The 13,786-nt window shown below is 42.4% G+C and overlaps 1 protein-coding gene across 5 annotated transcripts in view; it reads right to left on the reverse strand.

Moving 5' to 3' along the window:
• SLC12A7 (solute carrier family 12 member 7) overlaps positions 1–13,786 on the reverse strand; it is a 715,067-nt gene that overhangs the window by 383,080 nt on the left and 318,201 nt on the right. For all 5 annotated transcript variants that reach the window (XM_068236473.1, XM_068236472.1, XM_068236469.1 and 2 more), the window contains one exon: positions 7,929–8,164. In XM_068236473.1, the coding sequence (XP_068092574.1) occupies positions 7,929–8,164 (236 nt within the window). The remainder of the gene's footprint in view (positions 1–7,928; positions 8,165–13,786) is intronic.

A 13,786-nucleotide genomic window follows, 5' to 3' on the forward strand; every position in this document is an offset into this window, starting at 1 on the left:
AGCAATGGTGGAAAAATCACAATTTCCGTTTTAGTCATGTTGAGTTTGAGGAAGCGGGAGGACATGAATGCAGAAATGGCACGTAGACAGTCGGGGACTCTGGATAGTAGTGAGGACAGGTCAGGAGCTGAGAGATAGATAGTTTGTACACTTCTATACCCCAAGGGGAAGGCATTCAAGCTGCCATGGAATTAATACGTGAGAGTGATATTTATGATGATCAACAATTAGGGTTCTTTGAAGAACTTTTTCATTTTGTGCTTGAAAATAACTATTTTCGTTTTCAGGATACGTTCTACCTCCAACGTAGGGGGACTGCCATGGGATCCAATGTCGCCCCGTCATTCGCAGGCGCGTTCATGAACAAGTTAGAGGTTTCCTCTATTTTTCCCAATGTGGCGTTTTCCACGCATTGTTTGGCGTGGTGGCGCTACATTGACGATATATTTGCGATCTGGCGGGGCGACATTGGTTCCCTTATGGCTTTTCATGATTTTCTCAATGGTATACATGATTCAATTACATTTAATATTGTTCATCATCGGTCACAGGTTCCTTTTTTGGACACTACTATACATTTTTCGAATAATGTTTTTTGGTCTGATTTGTATATCAAGCCCACAGATCGAAACCAGCTTCTGAGGTTTGATAGCTACCACCATCCTAGGGTCTTCGGTTCCGTTGTTCGCAGCCAGCTGGACAGGGTCGATCGTATTGTCGGCCCTGTGGAGCTGGCTGTGAGCAGGAAGGAGGAGATGTGTCGGAGGTTCATTGAACGTGGGTATCCACCTGATTTTATTGCTCAGTGTAGAGACAGATCCACAGTTAGAAGATCCACTACTAAACGCCTTCCATTTGTCTGTCAATATCATTCCTTTTCACACAGGGTCTTTGCTGTCCTAAAAAAACATTGGCACTTACTTACCAATGCTTATCCACACATTGAAGAGTTTTTTGCCCCTCCATTGCAAGCATTTCGCAGGAATCCCACAATTGGTAGTAGGATAATGAGGGCTGACGTTAAATTACCGACAATGGGTTTGGCACCGATTCCTAGACATACGGGATGTTTCCCTTGTTTGTCGTGCTCTGAATGCACACATATCCTGAAGGGTACCACTTTTGAGAATTCCGCAGGGACAAAGAAGTACAGGATACGTCAATTTTTGACGTGTCAAACAAAATTTGCCATTTATATTATTCGTTGTCCCTGCGGTCTTCTCTATGTGGGGGAAACGACCCAAATAGTGAGAAACAGGATTTCTCAGCATAGGACTACTGTGAGAACGATTACTGTGGACTTGCCCATCCCCCGACACTGTAAAGAAAAGGGTCATAGCGGTGAAGATCTCAGATTTATGGTGATAGATCATGTACCAAGGCCCCAGAGAGGGGGGCGACCGCATACTGGCATTAAAGAAAAAAGAGGTTTTCTGGATAAATGAACTGAATACGCTTTTTCCCACAGGTCTTAATCGTGATTTTGACTTACACTTGTTTCTTTGATTACAGGTTGAACTGATATGATCGATTATTATGAAAGGGAAAGAAGGGATTGAATATGGACTCATCATTATGCAAGGGAAAGCTGCAGGATTGTGTGAATATCTACTGTTTATTTTCATTTCTTGATACCCATAGGGTTAATTTTGTGTTTCTGATTATGCTTAATTATGCTTGATTGATGTGATGTCACTTCCTGCTGTGTGCTTAAATACCTTGATGTTTCACTGTTTGAATTAGCTTGACAAAGGACAGGGATTGTCCGAAAGCTTGCTCTGTATATTTACTTATCTGCTCAATAAAAGAGCTTGGAGTGCTGCAAACCTCTTGTTTCCTTTAATAAATATGATCACTATACATGATCTCTATATTAGCATATAGCAGGCTTAGTATTTGCGGTGCATGTCTCTGATGGGCAAGCCTTGCTAAGCAGGCATTACAGCCAGAACTGAGTAGTCAGAACATTTCTCCAGCACTATCGTAATATAAACATAACCTTGTACAGGGAACAAAAAGCTTACTGCAGAAAATGACACTAAGGGTTACTCTAACCAACAATTTAACTCTGATTAAAGAATAACACTGCTTATAATCATAAAATCTTGAAATTCACTCAAATAATCTGCAGAACATTTTGAAACATCGATAATCAACCTAAAGCAAGATGGGGATAATTTCTCTACATTAATATGATTTTTTATTATTATTATTATTATAATAATAATAATAATATGATTTTCTGACAAAAGCACACTGAGGCTACAGCCCGGATCCAGTGCGGTCATATGTCACTACTCTCTAATTTTCAGGGTTTATGCTGCAGTGTGAATGTTTTTTTTTTCTATTTTTCACCATTATTTACTAGATGCCTTGTATGTGCGAGTGTCCTACTCCCCATCCTTGTGCCTGTCAAGGCAATGGCTTTTTCTCATGTATGTACATCTCCCTGTGGTCTTATGACTATGGCCAGATGCATGGCAGGTTTGCATATCACAGCATCAGGCTTTATGCATGCGCAGAACTAAACAGACATGTTTGCACATGCGTGGCATTCTACAATTTGTACCAGGATGCCCATCCTGCCTCCCTCAGTCAGCACACAGTGCTGATTGCTCATTCAGCCTAGATTAGCCTAATCTGGTGTTCTAAGGCCTACCTATTCATATTAAATTCCAGGTTGTCCAATCTTGTCTGACAATCCAAACTTGACTTGAAAGTTCTGACTTTCTACTAGCAATCCCTGAGGTCACAACCTGGTGGCTACTAGGCAGCAAATTAGAACACCGTCAACTAGGGGGAGTGTGTTTGAAATTGACAACATGCTGTTGGGTTTAACATAGATAGGCTGGTTAGCTTTCTTGAACTTATAGGTGGTGTGCATGAGGGGTAATGCATGATTGGCATTTAGGATCCTTTTGGGGACCCTCTATGTCTTTTGTTGGTAGTCGTTTTATTGAGCATCAAAGCTTGTCATGTATCGCATTCCATTTCATGATTTTTCTATACTTAACTGAAGCAAATATTTTTTTAAAGCCTGGTAGAGTGATGCAAGTGGTTTCATTTAGTGCCAAGGATGTTGTTAAAGGGATTATGTATTGCGGCACTGTGGCATAAGTTGAGTGATGGGTGGTAACACTAGTACTAACATTTTACTATGGAGTACCCAGCACCCACTCTCACTTGAGGACTTCACTGAAGATGCCTAACCCTAACCACCCACACCTGATACCAAACCCTCCCATAGGTTCCTAAACCTAAACCTCCCCCCCCCCCTACCTAATGCCTAGCCCTGGTTCCCCCCCATTCCAGTTAGTGCCTAAAAAAAGAATCCACTCCACTCCACCATGCCTAACCCTAACCCCACATTAGTGCCTAACTTTAACCCCCTCCCACCTAATGCCTATCCTAATAACCCCTGCACCCAAATGACCGATGGTTGCAGCCAATTGTCTATAGTTACATAGTTACATAGTTATTTTGGTTGAAAAAAGACATACGTCCATCGAGTTCAACCAGTATAAAGTACAACCCCAGCCTGATCCCTCACATATCCCTGTTGATCCAGAGGAAGGCGAAAAAACCCTTACAAGGCATGGTCCAATTAGCCCCTAAAGGGAAAAATTCCTTCCAGACTCCAGATGGCAATCAGATAAAATCCCTGGATCAACATCATTAGGCATTACCTAGTAATTGTAGCCATGGATGTCTTTCAACGCAAGGAAAGCACCTAAGCCCCCTTTAAATGCAGGTATAGAGTTTGCCATAACGACTTCCTGTGGCAATGCATTCCACATCTTAATCACTCTTACTGTAAAGAACCCTTTCCTAAATAAATGGCTAAAACGTTTTTCCTCCATGCGCAGATCATGTCCTCTAGTCCTTTAAAAAGGCCTAGGGACAAAAAGCTCATCCGCCAAGCTATTATATTGCCCTCTGATGTATTTATACATGTTAATTAGATCTCCTCTAAGGCGTCTTTTCTCTAGACTAAATAAACCCAGTTTATCTAACCTTTCTTGATAAGTGAGACCTTCCATCCCACGTATCAATTTTGTTGCTCGTCTCTGCACCTGCTCTAAAACTGCAATATCTTTTTTGTAATGTGGTGCCCAGAACTGAATTCCATATTCCAGATGTGGCCTTACTAGAGAGTTAAACAAGGGCAATATTATGCTAGCATCTCGAGTTTTTATTTCCCTTTTAATGCATCTCAAAATTTTGTAAGCTTTAGCTGCAGCTGCTTGGCATTGAGTATGATTATTTAACTTGTTGTCAATGAGTACTCCTAAGTCCTTCTCCAAGTTTGATGTCCCCAACTGTATCCCATTTATTTTGTATGGTGCTAGACCATTAGTATGTCCAAAATGCATGACTTTACATTTGTCAACATTGAATTTCATCTGCCATGTATGTGCCCATATAGCCATCCTATCCAGATCCTGTTGCAATATGACACTATCTTCCTGAGAGTTGATGATTCTGCACAATTTTGTATAATCTGCAAAAATAGCAACATTGCTCACTACTGCATCTACTAGGTCATTAATAAATAAATTGAAGAGCACTGGACCCAGAACAGACCCCTGTGGGACCCCACTGCTAACAGTCTCCCATTTTGAGTACGATCCATTGACCACAACTCTTTGTTTTCTGTCCATTAGCCAGTTCCCTATCCATGAACACACTCTTCTCCAGTCCTAGCATCCTCAACTTTTGCACCAGACTTTTGTGGGGAACAGTATCGAAGGCCTTTGCAAAGTCCAAGTATATCACATCCACAGCATTCTCAATATCCATATTAGCATTCACTACCTCATAAAAGCTGAGCATGTTAGTCAAACAGGACCTGTCTTTAGTAAACCCATGTTGATGCTGAGAAATAAGATTATTTTCTACTATGAAGTCATGTATAGTATCTCTTAGTAACCCCTCAAATAGTTTGCATACAACTGATGTTAAGCTTACAGGTCTATAATTTCCTGGATATGATTTTTTGCCCTTCTTAAATAATGGGAAAACGTGGGCTGTACGCCAATCCACTGGGACTCTGCCAGTTGCAAGAGAGTCACAAAAGATAAGATAAAGGGGTTTATCTATAACTGAACTTAATTCCCTTAGGACCCGAGGATGCATGCCATCCGGGCCAGGTGCCTTGTCTATTTTTAATTTATTTATTCTTGCCCTTACTTCTTCCTGCGTTAAGTATTTAATATTACAGTTAGAAGATTGAGACTCTTCCGCCTCTGTAGTTTGCAACAGTGCTGTTTCTTTTGTGAAGACAGAAGCAAAGAAAGCATTTAATAACTCTGCCTTACCTTGGTCATCCACCATTGAGTTCCCACCCTCATCCTTTAGGAGTCCTATACAGTCAACCTTTCTTTTTTTAGAGTTAATGTACTTGTAAAACTTTTTTGGGTTAGATTTGATATCCTTAGCGATTTGTTTTTCAGCTTCAATCTTTGCCTGCCTAATTTCTTTTTTACAATTTTTATTGCACTCCTTATAATTGATTAGTGCAGCCTCGGTCCCCTCCTGTTTTAAGACCTTATAGGCATTCTTTTTCCTCTTCATTTTATCTTTAACCTTTCTATTCATCCATAGAGGCCTTTTTTTATTCCTAGATATTTTGTTTCCATATGGGATATACATACTACAATATTGATTGAGTATAAGTTTAAAAGCTTGCCATTTCCCTTCAGTGTCTTCCCCTTGTAGTACATTATCCCAGTTCACCAAACTTAGTGCCTGCCTAATTTGATTGAACTTTGCTTTTCTAAAATTCATAGTTTTAGTGGTCCCGCTGCCCCGTGGCCTATCAGTCACCAGATCAAACGTTATCATGTTGTGATCACTATTTCCCAAATGTTCTTGAACCTGCACATTTGATACATTATCTGGTCTATTAGAAATGATCAAATCCAGTAACGCATTCCCCCAGTTGGTTCAGTTACCATTTGAGTCAAGTAATTGTCCTGTAGTGCTGCCAGAAATCTGCTGCTTTTACCAGAATGGGTAGCCTCAATACTCCAGTCAATGTCTGGAAAGTTGAAGTCGCCCATAATTATGACCTCATTTTTACTTGCAGCTTTTTCAATCTGCTGTAGTAATCGCAGTTCTGCAGCTTCATTAATAAGAGGTGGCCTGTAGCATACCCCAATAAGCAATTGGCAACTTTTATTTCCACCATGAATATTTACCCAAACGGACTCCACATCTTCGCAATCTTCCTCCATCTCATCATTGAGGACAGCTGTATAAGAATTCTTAACAAAGAGACAAACCCCTCCACCTTTTTTCTCTGTTCTATACCTCCTAAACACCTTGTATCCTTTTAAATTAGCTATCCAGTCATGGCTTTCATCCATCCATGTCTCGGTTATTCCCACAATGTCATAGCCTTTGTCATTCAGAATGAACTCTAGTTCGTCTATTTTATTTGCAAGGCTCCGAGCATTGGTTACCATGCACTTTATATTTTTACCACCACATTTACCAATTTTGTTAACATGAAATGGGCTACTTGAATTTTTACCAACCTTCTTAATCTTTACACTGTCCCCACCCCCTCTCCACCCCCCATAAGGTTAGGTTCCCACTGTCTTTTTACCTCATCTTGTCTACGTATTGAGACTTTATCCTCCCGCCCCCCCCCCCCCCCCCCAGATCCTAGTTTAAAATCTCCTCCAACCATTTAGCCATCTTCTCCCCCAATGCAGCTGCACCCTCCCCATTAAGGTGCAGCCCATCCCTGCTTTAGAACCTGTAGCCGACTGCAAAGTCTGCCCAGTTCTCCAGGAACCCAAACCCCTCCTTCCTACACCAATTTCTCAGCCACTTATTTAACTCCCTAAGCTCCCTCTGTCTCTCAGATGTAGCACGTGGCACTGGCAGTATTTCAGAAAACACCACCTTGGAGGTCCTTGCTTTAAGTTTATCTCCAAGTACCTGAAAATCATTTTTGAGGACCTTCCATCTCCCACTAACTTTGTCATTGGTGCCAATGTGTACCATGACAGCCGGGTCTTCCCCAGCTCCACCCAGTAATCTGTCAATTCTTTCCGCTACATGCCGAACCCGAGCACCCGGGAGGCAACAGACTGTACGGCATTCACGGTTTCTTCGACAGATTACCCTAACTGTGCGCCTAATAATTGAATCCCCTACCACCAGTACCTGTCTAGCCTTAGCTGCACTCCTATTCCCTTTCTCTTTGCAGCAGTCTGCCCCTTGGTTGCTAAGGAGCACATCCTGCTGCAGCATTGCTACTCCTGAATCATTCTCCCCAATATTACGCAAACAAGCATACTTATTAGTGAGGGACAACTTGGGACTAGCCTCCCTGCCACTTTTTCCCCTACCCCTTCTAACTGTGACCCAACTAGCGGCTGCCTCTGCTTCTTGGTCCGGCTGTACTCCACCCTCCTCATCTTCAACGGTTCCATCCAGTGTCTGGATCGTGAGATCCAAGCTCTTCTCCATGTTGTGTATGCGTCTCAGTGTTGCGAGATGCTTATTTAGCTCTGCGACTTCCGCCTCTAACTGAGCAACACGCACACACCCAGGGCACCACCCTCATTCCGCTGATCAAGGCATGCATACATGTTGCAGGATGTACACTGTACAGCATAGTCCAACATGATGACTATTGCATGGGGAAAAATTATTTAAAATATGATCGTCTACAACCATTAATCAATACGTAGTAGCTGATCAGCAATTAACACATGTGTCTGTTAGACATCTGCCAATCACGAGACCCAACTGACCTGATCTTGTTAAAGGGTTATTAGTGAACTGCCCCTAGACTAGAGTGGATTTATTTAAATAAATGATATGGGTTCTGATACATGTAATCTGATAATAATCTTTAATGGCCAAAATGTCTATGAATTGATTATAATATGGAATAGGAACTTATTACTTACGGAAAATCTGGTGGATCAAATGCAGATTTGATTACTCCAGCATATATGGCCATAATAGACAGGATCACGCAGGCAAGGAATACTAATGCAAGTTTGTTTACATACTTCACACCAACGAACACTACTATAGCCATTATGGCAATTATGCAGGTTCCATAAATTCTCATGTTGTTAAACATTGCTTGAGGATTGTCCTGTTCTATCGGAAATATTGCAGCGTTTGGGGATATGTAAGTCTGTTGAAAAAGAACATTAAAATTATTCTTAAATATGTGAAAATCCCTATTAAGAAGGCTACTCTGCAATTTTAACTGCTTCTGGACCAGCGTGGTTGAATTCTACGTCGTGCGTGCGGCTGCGCGTCTCTGACAGGACGTAGACTTCAACATCGCCATCACACCACTCCCGCCAATCACCACTCTTCCCCCCCGGCAACTCACTCGCACTGCTGTCAGTATTGACGGCAGAGCTCTGTGAGCCAATCAGGAGCGGATTTCATTGGCTCCTGACCCTGTCATCACTGTGAGCCAATCCCATTGGTTTACATTGGTGGACAGGGTCAGGGACCAATGACAGCGGCTCCTGACTGGCACACAGAGCTCTGCCGTCATAGGGATGGCAGAGAGAGGGACCTGCAGCGAAGGGAGAGCGGTTTGACCATTGGGAACGATGGGTCTGTGCAGCGAATCACCAGTAAGTGCTTGCGGTACCAGCAGTTTCTGGTCCTTAAAAAAATTCTGACTTTGTTGTAGAATATAATATGTTTAAATTTAAAATTTTATATTCTAACCTGTATTTCGCTTACATGTTTTATGGAGACGGATACCAATGACTCTGTATATCGTCATAATTTGTATGTACACTTTGTTCTTTAAAGGGAAGGTTCAGGGAGGGTGGAGGAAAAATAAAAATCAATTTCCACTTACCTGGGGCTTCCTCCAGCCCGTGGCAGGCAGGAGGTGCCCTCGCCGCCGCTCCGCAGGCTCCCGGTGGTCTCTGGTGGCCGACCCGACCTGGCCAGGCCGGCTGCCAGGTCGGGCTCTTCTGCGCTCCAAGTCCGCCGGAATTTAAACATATTATATTCTACAACAAAGTCATCGGACGTCCGCCGGGCTGTACTGCGCATGCGCAGTAGTTCTGCGCATGCGCAGTACAGCCCGGCGGACGTCCGATGACGTCAGAGCGCCGGCGTGGGACGCAGAAGTACCAGGACTTGGAGCGCAGAAGAGCCCGACCTGGCAGCCGGCCTGGCCAGGTCGGGTCGGCCACCGGAGACCACCGGGAGCCTGCGGAGCGGCGGCGAGGGCACCTCCTGCCTGCCACGGGCTGGAGGAAGCCCCAGGTAAGTGGAAATTGATTTTTATTTTTCCTCCACCCTCCCTGAACCTTTCCTTTAATAAAAGTTTCAATGTTGAAAAAAAGAACATAATATGTTTAGTGCTTTATTTTCTACACTGACATAAATCACAGTGCCTTCCTCCCCCTTTAGCGCCCCCTCCCAACCCCCCACCACCGCTCTACTCCGCCAAAATCTTTAACTTGAGCAGAACATCGAGGATGGGCTGGGAGGAAGTGTCAGTACTTCATCCTCTCCGCCAGTCATCAGGAACGTCCCCTCCTCTCACCGCTATTACTTCCTATCGGTACAGCGCACTGGGGAGTTGCGTTGAGTGAGATATTGAGGTAATTTATCTCAGAACGATAGTGTACTAATACAGCTATTAGTACACTATTGTTCTGAGCTAACTTACCTTAAGACCGCACACAGTGCAGATAGGAACTAATAGCGGAGAGAGGAGAGGATGTTCCTGATGAAAGGCAGAGAGGAGGAATTACCAACACTTCCTCCCTGCCCATCCTCGAGCTCTGATTCACAGCTGAGCAGAGCGGGGGACAAGGGGGAGGCGCCAATGGGGGAGGATAGTTCTTTGAGTTTTATCCCAGCACAGCAAAAAAAATCAAGCAATAAAAACATTTCATTAAAAAACAAGGTCAGGGGTACTTTAAGGCGACAGAGACTGCTAGTACGGAAGTAGTTAAGCTTATCAAGTGATCATAAACCAAAATATTTTAAAAATTAGTGTTTTTTTAGATGTAAAAATCAATAAGATCATGCTACAACTACAGTATACATAACAATAAAATACAAATTCTAAAATATATAAGTGTGTGGCATGATTGTAAAACTCTATAAAACAACAAAATAATAAACACATACTGTACATGCACGGTTTCAATACACAGTCACAAAATTTGAACAAATAATAAACATGAATATTGAATAACACACACAGCCATTTATACAATCGGGCAAATAATCTGGAGCATTACAAATCAATACGAGTATATACAAACATCATAATGCGGGCAGTTTGTGGTCATTCACATATTAAATTTGTAAATATCTTGCTGCTTTTCATAATCAAAGATCAACTTCCTCATAGAAGGAAATTTGTTATGAGAATGGGTTGTATTAATTATGGAAGGAAGCACAGATGGATGGACAGACAGGTCAAAACAAAAGATAGAAAATAAAATTATGGTGAGGAAGGAGGGAGATGAAAAAAGAATGAGGAAGGGAACAAAGAGTAGGAAGAACAAGAGGATCAAAGGTGGTAAGAACAAAAAAAAAAGGGGGGGGGGGGAGACAGGGGATGGAAGAGAAGGGAGATGAGAAAAAGTGAAAAGTGAAAAACTAAGAAAAGGGACAGAAGGAAAACAAGTTAAAAAAAAAATGGAGAACAAAAAATAAAATGAGACCAGAAAAAGACAAAATGAAAAACACGAGAAAGTGAAAAAAAAGAAAAAGATAAAGCCTCAGACAAATGCAGGTGTTGTGGAGAGATTTCGAGTACCATGGTGCATCTGATGTGGTCATGTTCCAAGCTGGAAAATGTTTGGAAAAGAGTCCACTTCTGGACCCCACAAATTCCTCACCTTATCTCCGATTTTGCCATGAGACCTATTGTCTTCATTGTAATAATCTGACACTGTCTAAAACTGTATAACAACTTCATGGTTAAACATGCAAAAGGAGGAATAAATAGTGAAGTATGTTAGAACAGTGCCAGTTACCACGAAGGCAACCACTGTAATTGCAGGTGGGGAGATTGGACCCGAAACAAGTGGGGTTAAAGTGGATCCGAGGTGAACTTTTACACATTGCATAATTGTGTTCCTTTCCTATTGTTTATAGGGCATTCCTCAAGCCAAATACTTTTTTGTTTTTGTTGTAATACTCTAATTCGCTATAAACTAAAAAAGCCAGACCCACAGATTTTCAGAGAGCCTTGGCAGTAGCAAGGGCTCATGGAAGCTCAGTCTGGGCAGGAGGAGGTGTTACTAGCCATTGATTTCAGAGGCAGAGGGGAGGAGGGAGGAGGAGAGGGGATTAGGCTGATGGCTCAAGATACAGAAAAGGCCACATACACACATCAGACCATAGTCTTTTGAAAATGAAAGATCACAGACCAATCTTACCACCCTTCATGTAGTATGAGAGCCATACCTTCACAGTCTTTTCTATGGAGCTGAACTCCCCATCAGAAAAAAATCTTTGCAAGATGCTGCACACACAGATTCTGTAAAGATTCAAAAGATCAGTATCTGCAAAAGACCTGTTCCTGCCAAAGATCCGTTCCTGCAAATTGCATTCATAGTCTATTAGATCTGCAGATCATCATACACACCTTATTTAACTGACATTCATCTCCAGATCAGACAATCATCTGCCGATCTGAAAATCCATCCTGGTGGATCTGATCTGCAGATGAATGTCTGTTAAACAAGGGGTGTATGATGATCTGCAGATCTCATAGACTATGAATGCATTTTGCAGGAACGGATCTTTTGCAGATACTGATCTTACAAGCTGATGCAGGTAGCTAACTTTTTTTAATTTTTTTTCTCTATTCTTGGCCTCGTAAGTCCTTTAAACAGTTTTTTTCCTTTAAATCAGCCCGCCAGCTGCGATCGGAGCTGGCAAGCTGATCACAGATCCCCGCTCTGTTCCTGTGCAGGGAACACGCGCGCTCCCTGCAAATCCCGCCCACCACACTTTGACACCAATCGGCATTAGGCATTAGTCTTCAGAAAGCCACGCTCCCACCGCCCATTCGTGGTAGGCGGTCGGGAGCTGGTTAAAGTGGACCTGAACCCACAGTTCTTTTCTGTCCTAAAAGATACACAACAGCATAATTATCTTTAAACAAAAAAAACATTTCTTTGTTACAGCTGATAGAAATCCTAAAGTACATCTGCACTGTTTCTACTTCCTGATTCACGGAAGCAGACATATTGTTAACATCCTGTGCTTTCAAATAAGCTTATCCGCCTTATCTACCGTGGCAGTCATGTGAAACAGGGAGGAGATCAAATTACAACTTGTGATTAGACACAAATGAGGGGGAATTAAACAGGCTAAACTCAGTAAATATTTTACGGTGCATTTCTCTCGGTTTTCCTTCTGTTCAAGAGTTCAGGTCCACTTTAATAAAGTGGCAAGCAAGATATATCAAATTATCCTATCATATATTTTTTAGTTCATATATTAGCCTATCATTTAGTAATTATGAGCCCCCAAAATGCAGCAACAATAACCCCATAGAAGAATTGCAGCAACTGTTACCACACATAAGCAATGCAACAAATGGCACACATACACAAAATGTAGCAAACGTTACCCCACATAAGAAATGCTAGAAACATATCCCCACATATGAAATGCAGCAAATGTCACCCCACACATGGAATGTAGCAAACATTACCTCACATATTGTATGAAATGCAGCAGTAGTTTGGCACTAACACACTTGCTCCTACAGTTCTCTATCCTTGTGAGCTCTGCTGTGCTGCTTAATGTGTTCTCATTGTTGGTCAAGTGCAGGCAGGTAGGGTCCCCTCACTCACACATCACCATTGCAGCAGCTTGAGTGCGTGGAGTGTGCTGGGTCCCTAGCAGTTGTCTGTTTGCTGCACTGCCGCAGTCTCCAGGTCAAAGGTGGAGTTTTATGTGTACAGGCTCAGCCTGTAGAAAAGTTACACTTTAAACCTGCAGTTGACCATAAGATAAAAGGGAGGATGACAAAGGCCCTCTCACCCATTGCCCTGCATTCTGAAGCCTGACGCAACAGCACAGGCTAGGCGACAGCTAGGAAATGGGAGTCCCAACACATACATATATATACACACACACACACACACACACACACACGCTGGGGGCATGATTGAGAATTGAACAGTGGCAGCAACCGGGGTGCTTCAGATTACAACTTAAATTCACCACTGCACTGGCATGGAGGACCCTTTTTATTATAGGAGGAAACGGCCCAGGAGAAACCCGCACATTTCTCCCCTGCTAGTCCGTGCCCGTGTCCAAGTAACCTCCACCTCTATCTAAATATAGCCTGTCCAGGTCCAAATCTTTCAAACTAGTTGTAAACGGTTTTGGCACTGTATCCTATTATGCAACAGTCTAATAGCTCAAAGTCAATAATATAAAAAGTAACAGTCCATACTGGAGCAAAATCCATCTATTAAAAAGACCCCGATTGTAGACCCTCGGGGTATGGATTGAACCCCGAACCGTCACACTCCAAATGCACTATGGAGAAAGGGGAATTGGAGGACCCAAACTTCCATCAGAGGTGGTATAATAAACTGATTGTAGGGTGTGTCAGAGTATAAACTACAGTATAATCTCATTACAGTAAATTCTGATATAGTAAACATTTGGGTATAGTAAACTACATGTCTAGGTCCTGGCCAAGCACCATTATAAGTAAATGGGAGTAACTCCTAGTATAGTGAACCCTGATATAATACAATTCCTGTTATAGTAAACCTGTTTTTTGGCACCT

The sequence above is a fragment of the Hyperolius riggenbachi genome, chromosome 5 (assembly GCF_040937935.1).
Source record: "Hyperolius riggenbachi isolate aHypRig1 chromosome 5, aHypRig1.pri, whole genome shotgun sequence".
Lineage (NCBI taxonomy): Eukaryota > Metazoa > Chordata > Amphibia > Anura > Hyperoliidae > Hyperolius > Hyperolius riggenbachi.